This window comes from Melospiza melodia, chromosome 11, assembly GCF_035770615.1.
Source record: "Melospiza melodia melodia isolate bMelMel2 chromosome 11, bMelMel2.pri, whole genome shotgun sequence".
Taxonomy (NCBI): domain Eukaryota; kingdom Metazoa; phylum Chordata; class Aves; order Passeriformes; family Passerellidae; genus Melospiza; species Melospiza melodia.
Window position 1 is genome coordinate 30548383 of NC_086204.1, and position 17823 is coordinate 30566205.

The 17823-nt window shown below is 46.1% G+C and overlaps 1 protein-coding gene across 4 annotated transcripts in view; it reads left to right on the forward strand.

Moving 5' to 3' along the window:
• The window catches only part of MIER1 (MIER1 transcriptional regulator), a 36264-nt gene that overhangs the window by 2891 nt on the left and 15550 nt on the right, over positions 1-17823 (forward strand). For all 4 annotated transcript variants that reach the window (XM_063166296.1, XM_063166294.1, XM_063166295.1 and 1 more), the window contains 3 exons: positions 9887-9911; positions 10811-10956; positions 15599-15766. In XM_063166296.1, coding sequence (XP_063022366.1) covers positions 10858-10956; positions 15599-15766 — 267 coding nt within the window. In that variant the 5' untranslated portion in view covers positions 9887-9911; positions 10811-10857. The remainder of the gene's footprint in view (positions 1-9886; positions 9912-10810; positions 10957-15598; positions 15767-17823) is intronic.

Below are 17823 nucleotides of genomic sequence, written 5' to 3' on the forward strand. Positions count from 1 at the left end.
ACAGCTCCTCCAAGCCCAGTGTGGCTCTGGGACTTGTTGGGTTGCACAGGAAGGCCCTTCAGAAAGCAGGGCTGGAGGCCAGAAAGTGAAACTAAATTCACCAAAAGTGCTGCTTCACTTTTGCAGAAGCGATTTGAATACAGGACAGACAAAGAGAAAAAAAAAAAAAAAAAGATTTTGAATATATATTAAATTTGGGATTAATAACCTGTGTTAGGGATCCTTTTACATGATTCCTCATACTCCAACGTGTCAGAAGTTTGTTCCAGACATAAACTGGAAAGAAAATATCTCTAACTTAAGATCAGCTGAAGCTTTGTGGCTGTTCCAGTATCCTGCATTAAGCTGCTTACGGGGTGGTTTTGGTGGAGGGAATGCTGATACACACAGATTTTCTCCAAAATAACTATTTTAATGCCTCCTGAGAAGAAAAGGTTGGTGCTGAAAAGCTTGATTAGCAGCTGAAAGAGAATGGTTTTTGTAAATTCAGCCTTTATAGTGGTGGAGTGAAATGTAAGTGAGAGAATGAGATCTTCTGATCCCCACTGGAAGAGCTGGGCTCAGGCTTTTGTGTGGAGCAGAGGCAGCTCAGTACCTGCTGTCATTTCCAGAAGTGCCAGTTCCTGCTGTTCCTTGTGTTCCACGAAGGGATGCACCAGCCAGGTTCCTGCAGGATATCCTTGCCAGGATACTGAGCATGCAAAAATAAAGGGAACCAGAGCAGGGTTTGGGGTTTTTGTTGTCCTTCAGTGAATTAGGAGTGGGAGAGAGGGTGGCCACGTGTGGCCAGTGGTGAGGTGGGAGCACTGGGGACTAAATACCCCTGATTTTTGGCTGGCATAGCTTGGAATTACCTGCAGGCTGGTTTAGCTCTGGGTTGAGGGGTCTGACAGGCCCTGAAAGGGGAGATCCTGCTCCTCCTGCTGCCTTTGTGTCCTGGCCCTGAGCTTCCATGGGCTGATCCATCTTGCTGAGAACCTCGGGGCAGGCAGGGAGAGATGCCACAGGAGCTGGAATGGGGCAGCAGGAGCAGCCCTGGGAGCAGCAGGTCCCCAGGAGGGTCAGGGGACAGCCAGGGAAATCGGGCTGGGAACAGGGACGGGAGCAGAGGGAACGGCCCCGGGCTGGGCATGGGCAGCTCAGGGTGGGTATTGGGAAAATTCCTTCATGGAAAGGTTCCCCAGCCCTGGCACGGCTGCCCAGGGCAGGGCTGAGTGCCCATGCCTGCAGGGATTCCACCCCCTGTGGATGTGGCACCTGGGGACATGGCAGTGGTGGAATGGATGGGCTTGGAGGTGTTTTCCAACCCAGAGGATTCCATGGTTCCCTTCCTGTGACTGATGCTGGAACATAATTCCTGTTTCTCCCAAAGCTCCGGCAGGCAGCTGAGCAGCTCCGTGTGGTTCTCACACAGAATGTCTGAGGTTCCTCAATTTTCTGACTTGCTGAAATAAAAACTAAAGTTTTGCTTCTGCAGAGGGAATTTCTGAGGGGATAAAAACCTGGACTGGCATTTTATGGTGTTGGGAAAGGATGGGAAGGAGCAGGAGCTCTCCTCTGGTGTCAGTGGACAGTTCAATGTCTCAACCTAATTTCTTTGAGTGCACTTCAAGGTTTTCAAATTTCTGAAAGTTTTGTTGTTTTCAACCAAAACATCAGTTTATTCACATGGTGTGCTTTAAGAAGTCATCTATAAATCCCTATTGTCTGGAAAAATTCCCCTTTTCCTCAACGTTCTGCTTCTTTCAGCTGAAGAATTTTAAACTTTGGGAATGTCACTGAATTCTGTTTTCATACTTTGAGCATTATACATATTTCTGATTTCTGTTTTGGAACAGCTTCAGTGCTGAAGGAATACGTGACCTGCTAACTGTTCTGTTTCACTTTCTTGGTGTTTTTGTTGAACTAAGGTGTAGTAGGAAGTTCACACAGTCACTGATGTGTTTGCTAATTGAGCTGTTTGAACAGTCAGGGTTTTTGAGGAGCTCCTGGATACAGAACAAGGTTAAAATAGATTAAATCCAGTTCTCCTACTGATCTAAATCACCATTAAAATCAGGCATTGACAGCAGTCAATCATATTTTTCCTGGTTTGATCTTAGCTGTAACTAATGGGGGGGTTTTGTGTCATTTTGAGCAGTGTTTGTGGAATGCTGCACTGAGGTAGCAGTGAACCTAAAGGAGAGCTGGGAATTCTGGATTTTCCCTTCCTTGGTGAGGGAATAAACCCCAAAGTGGTTGCTGTAGGCACTGCTTGGATCCCCTCAAGGGAATTGCAGGGATAGAGTGGCACTCTGCATTTCTAATCTTGAAAAGAGGGTGGCCCTTGAGTTCTTTTGTCGTAGTAGAAGAGTTTTGAGGATATTTTCCACATGTGATCAAACACTGATGTTTTTGGGCTTCCAGTCAGGACTTCAAGTCCTTCCTGATGCTGCAGAGGGATTTAGGCAGAGGCTGGAATTGTTGTAAAGTTGTTTCTTTTTGAGCCTTTTCCTGGCCAGAAGCCCCAGGCTGCATTAATATTTCCCTCCTAATCCATTCACGTCACAAATTGTCCATAGGAATGTTTCCTTGTGCTGCCTGGCATATGACTGGGGCTGGTTGCTTCTGGGATTCTATAGCAGGATCCAATCACTCCATAAAATCCCAGGTTTCTTAGCACAATATTTTAGATTATGACAGGATTTAGATTATTAAGGTGAAAATGAATAGGAGATGGGGAAGTGTGGAACTGTGTCCTTCAGGCAGGGCAGGTGGAGTTGTGATTGTGATTCCAGGATTCTCTTGGAATGGGAAGCTCTCCGGGGGAAGCTGCAGGGGATTCATCTCCTGTCCCTCCACAGCTTCCCCAGCCTGGAGCAGCAGCACTTCCCCGAGGCCAGTCCCTTGGGAAATGCCTGCCTGGATTCGGGATGGCACCCTGGGCAGAAGCCATTGGCAGCACCCTGCAGTGCCCTGTCCCTTGTGTGCCTCAGCACCAGGAGCTGCAGCTCTGGGCTGCCCTGGGAGGGTTCCTGCTGGGATGGAGCCCAGCCCTTCAGCGCAGGGGGATCAGCTGCTGGCCTGGCACCCTGGTGTCCCTGTCACCTCTCTGCCCTGCCCTGTCCCTGCCAGGGCCTGAAGGGGCTCCAGGAGAGCTGCAGAGGGACTGGGGACAGGGATGGAGGGACAGCACACAGGGAATGGCTGGAAGCTGAAAGAGGATGGGTTTGGGTGGATGTTGGGAGGGAATTCTGGCTGGCAGGGTGGGCAGACCCTGGAATAGAATTCCCAGATTTGCTGTGGCTGCCCCTGGATCCCTGCAGGGCCCAGGGCCGGGTTGGACACCCTGGGACAGTGGGAGGGGTCCCTGCCATGGCAGGGTGGGTTTGAGCTCTCCTCTCCAGGCTGAACAGGCGCAGCTCTCTCAGGAATCTCAGAGCTCAGCATTGTGGGATGATTTGGGGTGGGACACAGCTCAGGAGGTCTCTGCTGGGACCTTCTCTGCCCTCAGGGCTGCCTCCAGCCTGGTCTTGAAAACTTCCAAAGACAAACATTGGGAAAAGTCCTCTGGATACAGGGGTCAAGTCTCAGAGGGAAATGGCCAGGACAGCTTTGCTGAGGTGGAAGCTGCAAGGCTGTGAGCTTCACATTTGGGATCTGGGAGTTCAAACATTGCACTTGGTCCTTGTCTTCTGGAAGGACAGGAATTTTAGAAAGTGAAAATCCATGGATGTAAAGGCTTCCATTTGAGGGATGTCACTGCAGTTTGGGCTGTGCAAAAGTTCACATGTAGGACTGGAAAAGAGGACCAGAAGTGGTTTTCCTTTTTTCCTTGCTTCAATGTTGCTATTTTCTCCCCAAAATAAAAATGTGACCTTTTAAAAAAAAAAATTAACACAAGTTAATTTGCAACACAACACACAGAGAGGGGCAGGCTGGGGCTGTTGCCTTCCTCTTATGGAAAGGGACACATTGCCTCTGGAATAAAAGGTGTTTTTCCCTGTTTTACCCAGTTCTTTTCTCCAGGCCCAGCTCACAGGAGAGTTTATTAACTTTGGGATATTTTGCTGTTGCAGAGTTCAAGACCTGAACAAATTGATGGACTTGTCAGGCATATTGCTATCAATATAAGGATAATTTAATTCTAGTTTTTAACTGTTTTATGTAACACTCCAGGAGCTATTAAAGATAACTGAGTCAATTTGGACAGGATGTGTATTTGTCTTGTAGACACTGCAGATTATTCTGCAAATTTTAAGATGTTTCATTATTAATCAGTTCTGTTAAACAGTGTGAAAGGTGTTAGCAGAGACAAGAGTTTTGTGGGTAGGAGTGAAACTGTGCAGTGTCTGTCCCTTGTGTTCAGGTGGTTTTGCTGTAGAGGAGAGAAAGCTCAGTGCATCCCCCTTGGAGCATCCCAATAAATCCCCCTGGAGCATCCCAGTGCATCCCCCTGGAGTATCCCAGTGCATCTCCCTTGGAGCATCCCAATAAATCCCCCTGGAGCATCCCAGTGCATCCCCCTTGGAGCATCCCAATAAATCCACCTGGAGTGTCCCAGTGCATCCACCCTGGAGTATCCCAGTGCATCCCCCTTGGAGCATCCCAGTAAATCCCCCTGGGGCATCCCAGTGCATCCCCCTGGAGCATCCCAATAAATCCCCCTGGAGCATCCCAGTGCATCCTCCCTGGAGTATCCCAATAAATCCCCTTGGAGTATCCCAGTGCATCCTCCCTGGAGTATCCCAGTGCATCCTCCCTGGAGTATCCCAATAAATCCCCCTTGGAGTATCCCAGTGCATCCTCCCTGGAGTATCCCAATAAATCCCCCTTGGAGTATCCCAGTGCATCCTCCCTGGAGTATCCCAGTGCATCCTCCCTGGAGCATCCCAGTGCATCCTCCCTGGAGCATCCCAATAAATCCCCTTGGAGCATCCCAATAAATCCCCCTTGGAGCATCCCAGTGCATCCCCCTTGGAGCATCCCAGTGCATCCCCCCTGGAGCATCCCAGTGCATCCCCCTTGGAGCATCCCAATAAATCCCCCTTGGAGCATCCCAGTGCATCCCCCTTGGAGCATCCCAATAAATCCACCTGGAGTGTCCCAGTGCATCCCCCTGGAGCATCCCAGTGCATCCCCCTTGGAGCATCCCAATAAATCCCCCTTGGAGCATCCCAGTGCATCCCCCTTGGAGCATCCCAATAAATCCACCTGGAGTGTCCCAGTGCATCCCCCTGGAGCATCCCAGTGCATCCCCCTTGGAGCATCCCAGTGCATCCCATGTGCTGGAATCAGACCTGGCCATCCCCTGCAGCCCTGGGAATTGCCTGGAATAAACTGGGCATCTGTCCCATCTATCCCATATCCATGCCTGGGGAATGGACTGGATGGGATCTGTCCCATCTATCCCATATCCAGGGAATGGACTGGATGGGATCTGTCCCATCTATCCCATATCCATGCCTGGGGAATGGACTGGATGGGATCTGTCCCATCTATCCCATATCCAGGGAATGGATTGGATGGGATCTGTCCCATCTATCCCATATCCAGGGAATGGATTGGATGGGATCTGTCCCATCTATCCCATATCCAGGGAATGGATTGGATGGGATCTGTCCCATCTATCCCATATCCAGGGAATGGATTGGATGGGATCTGTCCCATCTATCCCATATCCAGGGAATGGACTGGATGGGATCTGTCCCATCTATCCCATATCCAGGGAATGGACTGGATGGGATCTGTCCCATCTATCCCATATCCAGGGAATGGATTGGATGGGATCTGTCCATCTATTCCATATCCATGCCTGGGGAATGGACTGGATGGGATCTGTCCATCTGTTCCATATCCAGGGAATGGATTGGATGGGATCTGTCCCATCTATCCCATATCCACACCCTGAGGAATGGGATCTATCCCATCCATCCCATATCCTGTTGGATACATCCTGGGAATGCACTGGATGTGATCTGGCAGGTTGTTGCTGCCAGTGTCCCTGACCTGGGGAAGTCCTGTCTTTCCTGGGATCCCTGAAAATACCCTGGAGTCAAGCGGTGGCACTCAGCAGTGCTTTGGGGCTCAGTGTCTGTCCTTTCCCTCTTTGCCTGGGGTTTGTTCCTGCAGCCCCCAGAGCTGGGCTCCCTCCAGGCTGCTCTGGAGCATTAGCAGGGGAGCTCCTCAGTGCATCCCTGCAGCAGGAGTCCTTGCCCACTGGAGATCTGCTCAGTGTCCATGAGTTAGGGGTTCCTGGGTGATTTTCATTCCTTTGGGCTCACAGCAGGCTGCTCACTGTTACCTTTGCTGATGGTGCACTTCCAGAACAATTGCAGTGTGCATTGCCTGTGGATGGTCACTATCCCTGATTTTTCTTGTATTTTTCTCTCCTGGGCCTTGCATCCCAATATCCTTTGATAGGTGGCAGCTCCTTGTTCCCATGAGTGCCCTTGAGGCAAAAAGTGCTCTGTGCTTCCCTGGGAATGGCTGGACAGGAAATGAAGATCACTGAAGAACAAGAATCCTATCAGTTCTTCTGTGATAGAATTCCTGTTGCCTTTTCCCAGAATTCCTGTCCCATGGCCGTGCCATCCTTAGGAATGTGGATCTGGGATGTGGCCCTCAGCAGTGCCAGGAAATTGTCATCACTAAATGCCCCCAAAGGCATCTGTTGTGCCCTGGCCAGAGCCACCATCCCTTGGAGGCAGGGAATGGGACTGACCAGGCTGCAACCAGAGGCTGCTCCCTCACCCTCTGTGCTGCCAGCCTGGCACTGCAGGGTTTTCCAGCTCTCCTTTCCAAGTGTCCAGCCCCAGACTGGTGTTTGCAGCACAGCTGGCACTCACAGAGGCCAGGGTCAGGGAGAGGCTGGAGAAGTGGTGCCAGTCACCTTGGGGATGGGCTGGCACAGCTGGCACTGGAGGGGTGCCAGAGGTCAGGGCTGCTCCTGGCTGCAGCTGGGCATTAATAAAGATGAGCAGGAGTGTGACACTGCTCAGGGCTGGAAATAGAAGCAGGAAATGATTGGCAGCTCGTCCCAGGCTGGAAAGGCAGGAATGCAGACAGGAGAGTGCATGGGCAGGGCAGGTGTCACTGGCAAAGCCTGGGAGAAGGGGCAGGGAGCCAGAGGCTGCTTTGGGGAGCCACAGCTCCCTGAACTCCCTGATCCCTGCTTTGTGTCCTGTTCTTCCTTCTGCATTGAGTCCTGTCCCAGAACTTCCCTGCCCAGGCTGGAGCTGAGCTGGGTCAGCCCCTTGGGCATGGAGCAGCCAGAATTCCCCATGGATTGTCACCAAATCAGTGATAAACCCATAACCTGCTTTGCAGCTGAGACCTCCTCAACACTCCTTTGTTGCAGCCAAAATTATCCAGGGAGGCAGGGAACCTTTTGGAAAGAGGTTTTTTGGCAAAGTGAGTGTCAATTTGTGTAAGAGGCTCCCAATAACAACACATTTTAATGGCTTTTCCTTCATTCCACAAGGAATTCTCATTGTGGTTTGGGATTCCTTTAAAAAGTATGTCCCTGAATTGAAGGAGAACAGGAATTTGTGCTCAGCTTCAAACTGGAATAATTTCTCTTGGACTGGGACTCACTGGCAGTGGAGTCTGGGATATCCCTGGGCTGTGGAAAGGGAGATTTTTACGTGGAGTTAGATCACAGCTAAAGCTTTAATAATTTAATTCAAGAGGAGTTCTAAGATGGTATTTGCAGAATTGATTGTTTCCTAAGGAAAATATTTTATCCCTCAGAATAAATTCTCCTCGGGCCTTTGAATCCAGCTCTGTTCCTTGGAGGGCAGAGTCATTGCTGGAATAATTTTTCATCCTGCAATTAAGGTTGGAAAAGATCATGGAATCCATGCCATGAGTCCATGTCCCCAAGTGCCACCAGGTTTGGGACACCTGCAGGTGCTGATTCCAGCCCATTCCAGGAGGAAAAGGGGAGGCTCTCTGTGGCTTCCCTGCTGGTCTGGGAAGATTGAATTCATTTGGTTTCCTCTGGGAAATGGATTTGTAGAGAAATGTTAAAGTCTGACAGAAGGTTCACATAGTGTGGGTTTCTATGTAAATGTTGAGATAAGAAATGTTGATTTAGAAATGGAATAGGATAGAAATTGCTGAGAGAGAAATGGAGCTAGAAACAAGTTTTAAAGAGTGGTTTTGTAAAAAAGATGAGATGTTTTGGAGAAATAGAATTATGAAAGGTGGATTATAGTAGGATTTATGAGGGGTCATTTCAGATTATTGGTTTTAAGGTATTTTTAACATACTGTTATGAAAGTTGATAGGTTAAGAAATGTTTAGAGTGTATTGCAACTAAGAAATAGTTGGGTCACACTTTAATAAGATTTCTCTGCAAATTCATTTCTCACAGTTTCCAGCCAAAGATTGCTGCAATAAACTCAGTAAGACTTTGTTAATTTGTATTAATGATCATGTATTGCATTCTATTAATTATGCAGGTTCATCAGACAAACAAAACACCAAATAAAGACCAGTCCGGCTGCTGATCCTGATATTCAGCTCCAGATCAGCAGTGCTGGACTCTGGAATTTGTTAAGATAATCTTTGCAAATAAAGACTTTTTCGGGTGTAGTGATTAGCAAAACTTCCCCTGATGTTGTGCAACGATCTGCAAAACATTTGTGGGGTTTCCCCATTAATGTGAATTTCTCTGGGAATCCTGGGGGGCCTCAGGAGAGCTGGAGAGGGGGACAAGGGGACACAGGGATGGATGGATGGGATGCTGGCAGGGAATTCAGTGTTTATATTCTGCATTTTCCTGATTCTGGACAATTTTGGAGTTCATTTATACACTGGGGACTCCCACAAAAGGGAGGCAGACGTGTAAGGGAAATTATTCCATAAGAAGGTCTCTTCTCTCTTTGAGGAACTTTTGATATAAAAAACTTCAAATCAGACACAATTTTTTCAGTTTTAGCTTTTGCTTTGCTGCGTCACTAGGCTGAGTTGAGGAGGCAAGTTGAAGGAAAACCCTTCAGAAAATCCAAGTTTTTCCTTGAGGACAGCATTATACATTAATTAATGTAACAAAATCCACGGTGCCAAGCAATATCTGAGTTTGCAGGAGGTGGCAGGAGCACCACGGGGAAAATTCAGTTTTCCTGCCTTGGAAATAAACATTTCATTACTGTGTGCCTGAAAAGAGTGGGAGCATTTGCTTGAATTATCCAAACAAATGAGCTTTGAATGGCTGACATGCAAATTTCCCCCCAGGGGTTCAAGACTGGCACAAGGAAAGCAGGATTTTGTGGGAGAATTTGTTTGTGGAGGTTGTAAAGACCAGGGTACCAAATTTTGGGCCAGAGAGGGGCTCTGCTACCTGGATTATTAGGGAATCATTTTCTTTATCTCAAAAATAATATTTTTTGTTTTTTCCTCACATCTGAGTTAGAGATTCAGATTAAATTGTTTTTTTTTTCCTTTATTCTGTAAGGCATTCTTATTATGGTTTGGGATTCCTTTAAAAAGTGTGTCCCTGAATTGAAGGAGAACAGGGAATTTGTGCTCAGCTTCCTCTTAATTTATTGAATTATAATTAAATAATTCCTTAGTAATTCCTCTTAAACTGAGACTCACTGGCAGTGGAATCTGGGATATCCCTGGGTTGTGGAAAAGGGGATTTATACCTGGAGTTCAATCACAGCTAAAGTGAAAGTATTATTTACCTTGGTAAATAATTTTATTTATAAATGTATAAATTTATTTATCAATTTAATTATTATTTATAGACATTTATTTATAATATTTATAAATTTATTTTAAAATTTATTATTTATAAATCTATTTTTCTGCAGTGAGTTGTTCTCTATCAGCTAAATAATTTTATTTACACAGGTTCAACATACCAAAAATAATTTCCTTTCTTTTCTTTTTTTTTTAGCCTTCTGTTGAGTCTTCAAGCCCAGGTAAATATTTTTAATAATTTCCAAGGGTTTGGGCAGCCTATGGGTGGAAAACTTTCCAGGAGTTCCTTCAGCTGGATTGTTGTTTTCTCCTGAGATTTTATTTCTTTCAGAGAAATAATTAAGTGCTTCATAATTAAATCTTAGAGTCACTCCTCCCTGTCACACCCTCAGTGTGGGGCAAGGCTTGGAAAATGGAATTTAAATTGTCCAGGGAAAAAAGGGGGGAAAATATGGTCAGGGTTGGGATTAAAAATCAGAAAAGGGGGAAAATATGAGTGGAATTGGGATTAAAGATCAGGAGAAAAGGGGGAAAATATGAGCAGAACTGGGATTAAAATTCAGGAGAGAAGATGAGCAGGGTTGGGATTAAAATCAGGAGAAAAGGGGGTAAATATGAGCAGGGCTGGGATTAAGGGAGAATTTTGTGAGTTTTTTTCTGTTTTACTTGCTGAGTTTTTAGTTGTGAGTTTTTTATTTGTTTTTATTTGATAAGTTTCTATTTGCTGAGTTTTTATTTGTGAGTTAGCTTTTATTTGCAAGGTTTTATTTGTTTTTATTTGTGAGTTGGTTTTTGAGTTTTTATTTGTTGACTTTTTATTTGGTTTTATTTGTGAGTTTTTAATGGTGAGTTTTTGACTCTGTAGAGCTCAGTGGAGGCAGGTTTGTGATTATTTAGGCTGAAATGCTCCCAGATAGAATTTCCCAGATGGGCTGTGCAGGAGGTTCCTGCTCCTTCCTGCCAGGATCTCCCCACAAGGGGAATTTCCCTGGGCAGAGTCAGAGGAGCCATAGCTGGAATTCCTGCTCACAACTCTGCTGCGAGCCTCCCTTGCAGACGCAGCTGAAGGCCAGCAGAGCTGCAGGCTGCTGGAGTTGAGCTGTTTCTGGAATGTTCCCAGGAGGATCAGCAGCCTCTGATGACCATGAGTTCGACCCCTCGGCTGACATGCTGGTGCACGACTTCGACGACGAGCGCACACTAGAGGAGGAGGAGATGATGGAAGGGGAGACAAACTTCAGGTCTGAAATCGAGGATCTCAACAGGGTAGGTGGCCTCCAGGAGCCTCTCTGGGTCTGGAAAGACAGGAGTCTGCTAGGGAGGGCAGGAGCCTCCCCTGAAATGGAGAATATAAACCCCCCACTCCAAATTGCTATGAATTTTACATGAAGGGGCTCTCAGGCAAAAAGTATGGGAGCAGGAAATAACAGTTCTGTAACAGGGAAGGAAATAAAAGCATAACATAAACAATGCAGTAAACTAAAACAACACTGCCAGAGTCAGAACCCAGCCTGACACCCTGTGGGTCAGAGTGTTGGCAGCAGTCCCATTGGAATTGTGGCTCAGCCCTCCTGCAGTGTCAGGGGTGGTTCCCTGTAGAAGGGTGGAAGAGCCAGGGGAAGAGGCAGCTGCTGTTCCTCTGGGAAATCCAGTGCAGAAGCCGTGCTGGTGTTCCAGAATCTCCAGATTCTATCCAGGTAGGAATGCTTGGCTGGTGTTTCCAGAATCTCCAGATTCTATCCAGGTAGGAATGCTTGGCTGGTGTTTCCAGGATCTCCAGATTATATCCAGGTAGGAATGCTTGGCTGGTGTTTCCAGAATCTCCAGATTATATCCAGGCAGGAATGCTTGGCTGGTGTTCCAGAATCTCCAGATTCTATCCAGGCAGGAATGTTTGGGTGGTGTTCCAGAATCTCCAGATTATATCCAGATAGGAATTCTTGGCTGGTGTTTCCAGGATCTCCAGATTCTATCCAGGCAGGAATGCTTGGCTGGTGTTCCAGGATCTCCAGATTATATCCAGGCAGGAATGTTTGGCTGGTGTTCCAGAATCTCCAGATTGTATCCAGGCAGGAATGCTTGGCTGGTGTTCCAGAATCTCCAGATTGTATCCAGGCAGGAATGCTTGGCTGGTGTTTCCAGAATCTCCAGATTGTATCCAGGCAGGAATGCTTGGCTGGTGTTTCCAGAATCTCCAGATTATATCCAGGCAGGAATGCTTGGCTGGTGTTCCAGGATCTCCAGATTATATCCAGGCAGGAATGCTTGGCTGGTGTTTCCAGAATCTCCAGATTATATCCAGGCAGGAATGCTTGGCTGGTGTTCCAGGATCTCCAGATTATATCCAGGCAGGAATGTTTGGGTGGTGTTCCAGAATCTCCAGATTATATCCAGGTAGGAATGCTTGGCTGGTGTTCCAGGATCTCCAGATTATATCCAGGCAGGAATGCTTGGCTGGTGTTCCAGGATCTCCAGATTATATCCAGGCAGGAATGCTTGGCTCCTCCCTCTGGGCTCACATCTCCCAGTGAGATGCTGTAGCTCTTATCAGCCATGCAGTGACATTCAGTAGCTGTTATCAGCAGATATCTCCCCTTAGGGAGGAGTGATTGTGGTCACTCAGAGAGATAAGGCAAACTTGCCACTTGACAAAAGACAACTGACATACACAATACATCTTGCCTTGCAATCTGGAACAGATCCCAAACCACACCCACAAAACATGCAGGAATTTTTAAAAATTAATAAATAAATAATAAAGAGAGGGAAAGGCTGAATAAATTTACCAAGAATTGGGGGAAATAAATGGTACATAAATATTTATAATGTGCTTGGTTAGTTGTTTTTTGCATCTATAGGATATGAATTTTGGAACTAATATAAATTAAAATATCATCTGACTAAACTTGTGTATTCCAGCTGCACCAGAGTAGTGCTTGTAGGTTCTTATTTTAAAACAAAACCTCTCATAATTCACATTTCTTGTGCATTTTGATACAGATATCTGTCAACTAGTGGAGCACTTAGGAATAGCCTCATTTAAAGGAAGATGCAGAGGAAATGATGTCCAAACCCTATTTAAGCATGAATGATTATGCCAATAGCACTTTAAATTAATTTGGTGCATTTAATCAATATTTCCAGTGTAAATGCTAATTTCTTCCTGGTTCTGCTGTCACTTCTGTATTGTCTTCAATTATTTCTCAGGCAGGAATAATATTCTTAAATTACCAAGTGGGTTCATTATAAAAGCAGAGTAATTTAGATCCTGTCTGTGGCCTTGTTGGCCCCCAGAACAGATCATTAATGATTCACTAATGAATATTTGATGTACAAATCCTATTTAGCTTAAGTGATTCTGCCAATAGGACTTGAAATTAATTTACTCCATTTAATCTATATTTCCAGTGGAAATTATCTTTTTTTTTAATCTGCTAATTTCCAGGTTGATACTAAATGGAAAACATAAAGATAAATAAATAGTTGGCGAATCCAAATGTGCTTCATGTAGATTAAATGAGAAGTGGAGCTCCACATGTCTCTCATGTGGGGTTTAAACTGAAAATTGGCTTTTTTCCCTTCATATTTCATGTAACTCTCTCACCACATTACAGCCCTTCAGTTTATCCCCTCATAGCCAGTGGTTGCCTCTAGCTGTGGGTAAATAATAAATAAATACATTCATTTTTTTCACCTTTTCCATTTTGCAATACCCTGAAGCGATGAAGAAATCCCAGTTTTTGTTTTCTCTTGGGGAATTGCTGGTCCCTGGAGCTCTTGGAATTGCAATGGACATTTGAAGTTAAGAGGCTTAACCTGAGAAAACATTATAAATACAGAAAAACATTATAAATACAAACCCCCTTTGCTGGGTAACACAGGGTCAGTGATATCCCTGTTCCATAATTCCCAAAAAAAAATGCAAATTCCATTTTTTCATTTCTAATTCTCAGCTCTGTGGGGATGGGAGTGCTTAAAGCCAGGATATTCCTTTCCAAAATGTCCTGGAGAACATTTGGATGATTCCAGTATGATTTTTCTGCTGGCTCTGCTGCCAGATTTAATTAAGAGCACAGGCCTTTCATGTTATCTGTGTCAGTAAAATATTTATTCCCCATCAAGTGACACTGTGGGGACCAAAAACCATTTAATTGTATGGCTGGGTGTAAAGCTCAACCAGAGAGTAGGGGAATAAGATCTAGAATGGCTCAGTTCAATAAAATAAAATAAAATAAAATAAAATAAAATAAAATAAAATAAAATAAAATAAAATAAAATAAAATAAAATAAAATAAAATAAAATAATGCAGATAAGAAGTGCTGATAAGCCCTGTCACTCTTGTTTTTACAGAGCACAACCAGCTCCACTTTGTCATTAGGATTATTGGGATGTTTCCAGAAATTAGATCAGTGCAGGCCCTTAGGATAGGAAGTCTAAGGTCAGCCAATAACTAAAAATATCTGATTATCAGCCAACATGTGCATTAGATACTAGGAAAAAACTATTTAGAGCAAGCACACAATTCCAAATAATAAACAAAGGATTTGATGCTTTGAGAGAGAATTTTTAAATGATTCCTCAAAATTTCTGCTCTGAAAAATCTCACTTAGGGAGAGAGGCTGGACACTAAGGATTAAAAGTAATAAAGAAATTAATTAGCAGAGCCAGCAATTTTTACTAATACTATTTATTAACAAAATTTAATTAAAAGTATTTATTAGTAGTATGTATTAGTATTTTTTATTAATAAAGGTGAGAGTTTGGGAGCCTTTGTTGTACTTGAATTAGTTTGAGACCTGACAGTACAAATTGAAATGTCTCCTCAGAGAAGACCAGCTTTTTCATGATGTTTAAATAAATTTTTTTAAGGTTTAGCAGGTTTGTTTCCAGCTGGGGAAGGAATTCCTTTTGGGATGGCCATCCTTGGTGTGGGTGTTAGTGATTCCTGTAGTTTGGTGAGAATCTTGATGCTGCAGAGCAATTCCTGTGGGATATCCCTGTTAATTCCCAGTTTTTGTTGGGATTTTCCCAGGAAAGTGACATGCCCATCCAGGAAATCCTGTTGGGGTGGGAGGTCTGCTAGAAATAAACCAAGGATTGGGAAATAAATAATCCCACACAGAAACCCCTCATTTTCCTTAAGAGCCCAATCTTCCTATTTTATCAATCCATCAAGGAAATATCCCAGTTAATCCCTGTGGAAATATCCCAGAAATATCCACAAAACCCCCACATTTTTATCAGGAGCCCAAACTTCCAATTTTGCCAGTCCATTCCAAAAGGAATTCCTTTTGGGATGGCCATTCTTGGTGTGGGTGTTAGTGATTGGTGAGAATCTTGATGCTGCAGAGCAATTCCTGTGGGATATCCCTGTTAATTCCCAGTTTTTGTTGGGATTTTCCCAGGAAAGTGACATGTCCATCCAGGAGATCCTGTTGGGGTGGGAGGTCTGCTGCAAATAAGTCAGGGCTTAGGAAATAAATTATCCTGCAGAAAAAGCCTCCCACATTTTCCTTAAGAGCCCAAAATTCCAGTTTTGCCAGTCCATAGTGACCAATCTGGGTGTAGTTCTAGTGACCATTCTGATCCCTGTGCTTTGGTGAGAACCTTGATGCTGCAGAGCAATTCCTGTGAAAAATATCCCTGTTAATTCCCAGGCTTTGGTTGAATTTTGCTCAGGAGAGTGACATGCCCATTGTGTTGAGGTGGGAGGTCTGCTGGAAATAAATTAAGGATTGGGAAATAAGTGATCCCACACAGAAACCCCCCATTTTCCTTAGGAGCCCAAACTTCCTGTTGATTTTGCCAGTCCATAGTGGCCATTGTGGGTGTGAGTGCCATTCTGGTGCCATGGAGCAGTTCCTGTGGGGTATCCCAGTTAATCCCAGTGTCTCTTGGGGTTCCCAGGAGAGTGACATGCCCATCCAGGAGCTGCTGAGCCGCTACGGCTACGATGGCACCGTGCCCCTGCAGGAGGAGGAGGAGGAGGAGGAGGAAGAAGAGGAGGAGGAGGAGGGAGAAGACGATGATGATGTCGATAACGATGACAACAGCGGCTGCAGTGGGGAAAACAAGGTAAATGGGTGCTCGTTTGCATATGTAAATTTGTAATTTGCATACCCGCACTACTCAGTGTCCCAGGTCATGGCAGAGCTAATTTGTAATAGAGTTGATTTCATAAACCTTGCTTTACTAATAAGGTTTACTCTTAATTACCCATCTGTATTTCTCTTAATTGCTCTTAATTCCATCTCTCTCATCCCTAGCAGAGGCAATTGAAAGTCCCTGGATGCAGCATCATGTGAGGGATGGGAATTGTCCTTCAGCCTCAGCACTGACATTTTAAATGCCTGCAGACACCTTTAGGGATACAGCTGAACACTCGCTTGGAGTAGAAAAGCTGATTATTGAAACTGCACAAACTGCTGGATTAAATGTGGCTCTGGCTCTTGGAAATCCTGCAGGTTTTCCAGCCTGAGCCTTTTAAATTGTGTTTTTCCAGCCTGGTTGTACTTGAATTAACTCACCCTAATGCTTCAAGTATCTTTGCCAAATGTTTCGTTTTGAGCTTAGCATTTTCAAACTCTTTTTCTGTGTTCTCTTCAAATATTTTTCTGATTTTAAAAAAGAGATTTTTCTACTTGGAATGTAGAGTCCTGTCACGGGTACAGCTGCTGCATCCTGTATTTCATTAAGATACCCCTTGGAATTTTCAGTGACACAAAAGCTGAGGCCTTAGAGGAGGTTTCGTTTCCTAGTGTGGCCTTAAAAGAGAGCCATTCTGGGGTTTTGGTACCTTCACCTATTTGAGAACCCTGGAATGGCACCCAGGGATGAGGAATGGTACATCTGAGTCAGGAGCTGAAGTTGCTGGGATTTACAAGCTGCCTTGACAGGTGCTGGAGAGGATTGTTCTTTGTGGGGGCTGAACAGTTCAAAAGGAAGATCCAGAGTGGGATTGGATTAGGAAAGGTTCAGGGAAGGGGGAGAAACTTATGTAACATGAAGGCTGCAGGGAGAATTCTGTCAGGGAAAATTCTCTCAGGAGAATTTCCTCATGGAAAGGATGGTCAGGCTTTGCAAGGGGCTGGAGTGTCCAGGGAACCCCTGGATGTGACACTCTGGGCTGGTGGCAGGGTGGGGATGGGTCCCAGCTTGGGCTGGGTGATCCTGGAGGGCTTCTCCAACCTCAGTCGCCCTGTGCAGAGTCAAACTAAGGCTCAGATGTTCATTTGGCTGAGCTTGGTGCTGCTCCTGCAGGGTCACTCGCTGCTGTGCCCTCAGTGCTCAGTCCCTGCTGGCACAAATGCCATCCTGGCCGTCCTCAGGGCTCCCAGCAGCTGATGGAAGGAGGGCCCTGCCTGTGCTGTCCCTGTGTCCCACACAGGAGCCACCCCTGTCCTGTCCTCTGCAGGGCCCCTCTCCACAGGGACAGCGCAGGGCTGGCACTCTGCCCTCAGCAGCACTGCCCAGCTCACACCAGTTCAGCCCTGCACTGGGAGCAAGGATCCCCCACTTCCAGCCAGTTCACACCAGTTCAGCCCATCCCATCCCATCCCAGTTCAGCCCAGCACTGGGATCAGGCCCTCCCAGTCCATCCCAGTTCACGTCACTTCAGCCCAGCACATCCCAGCCCTGCACTGGGAGCAGACACCCCCAGTCCCAGCCCAGTTTACACCAGTCCATCCCAGTCCATCCCAGCCCATTCCAGTCCATCCTAGCCCTGGGAGCAGCCCTCCCAGTCCATCCCAGCCCTAGGATCAGGTCCATCCCAGGCCCCCCAGTCCATCCCATCCCAGTCCATCCCATCCCATCCCAGCCCCCCCAGTCCATCCCATCCCAGCCCCCCCAGTCCATCCCATCCCATCCCATCCCATCCCATCCCATCCCATCCCATCCCATCCCATCCCATCCCATCCCATCCCATCCCATCCCATCCCATCCCAGCCATCCCAGTCCATCCCATCCCAGGCCCCCCAGCCCATCCCAGCCCCCCCAGTCCATCCCATCCTAGCCCCCCCAGTCCATCCCAGTCCATCCCATCCCATCCCAGTCCATCCCATCCCAGCCCCCCCAGTCCATCCCATCCTAGCCCCCACAGTCCATCCCAGTCCATCCCATCCCAGTCCATC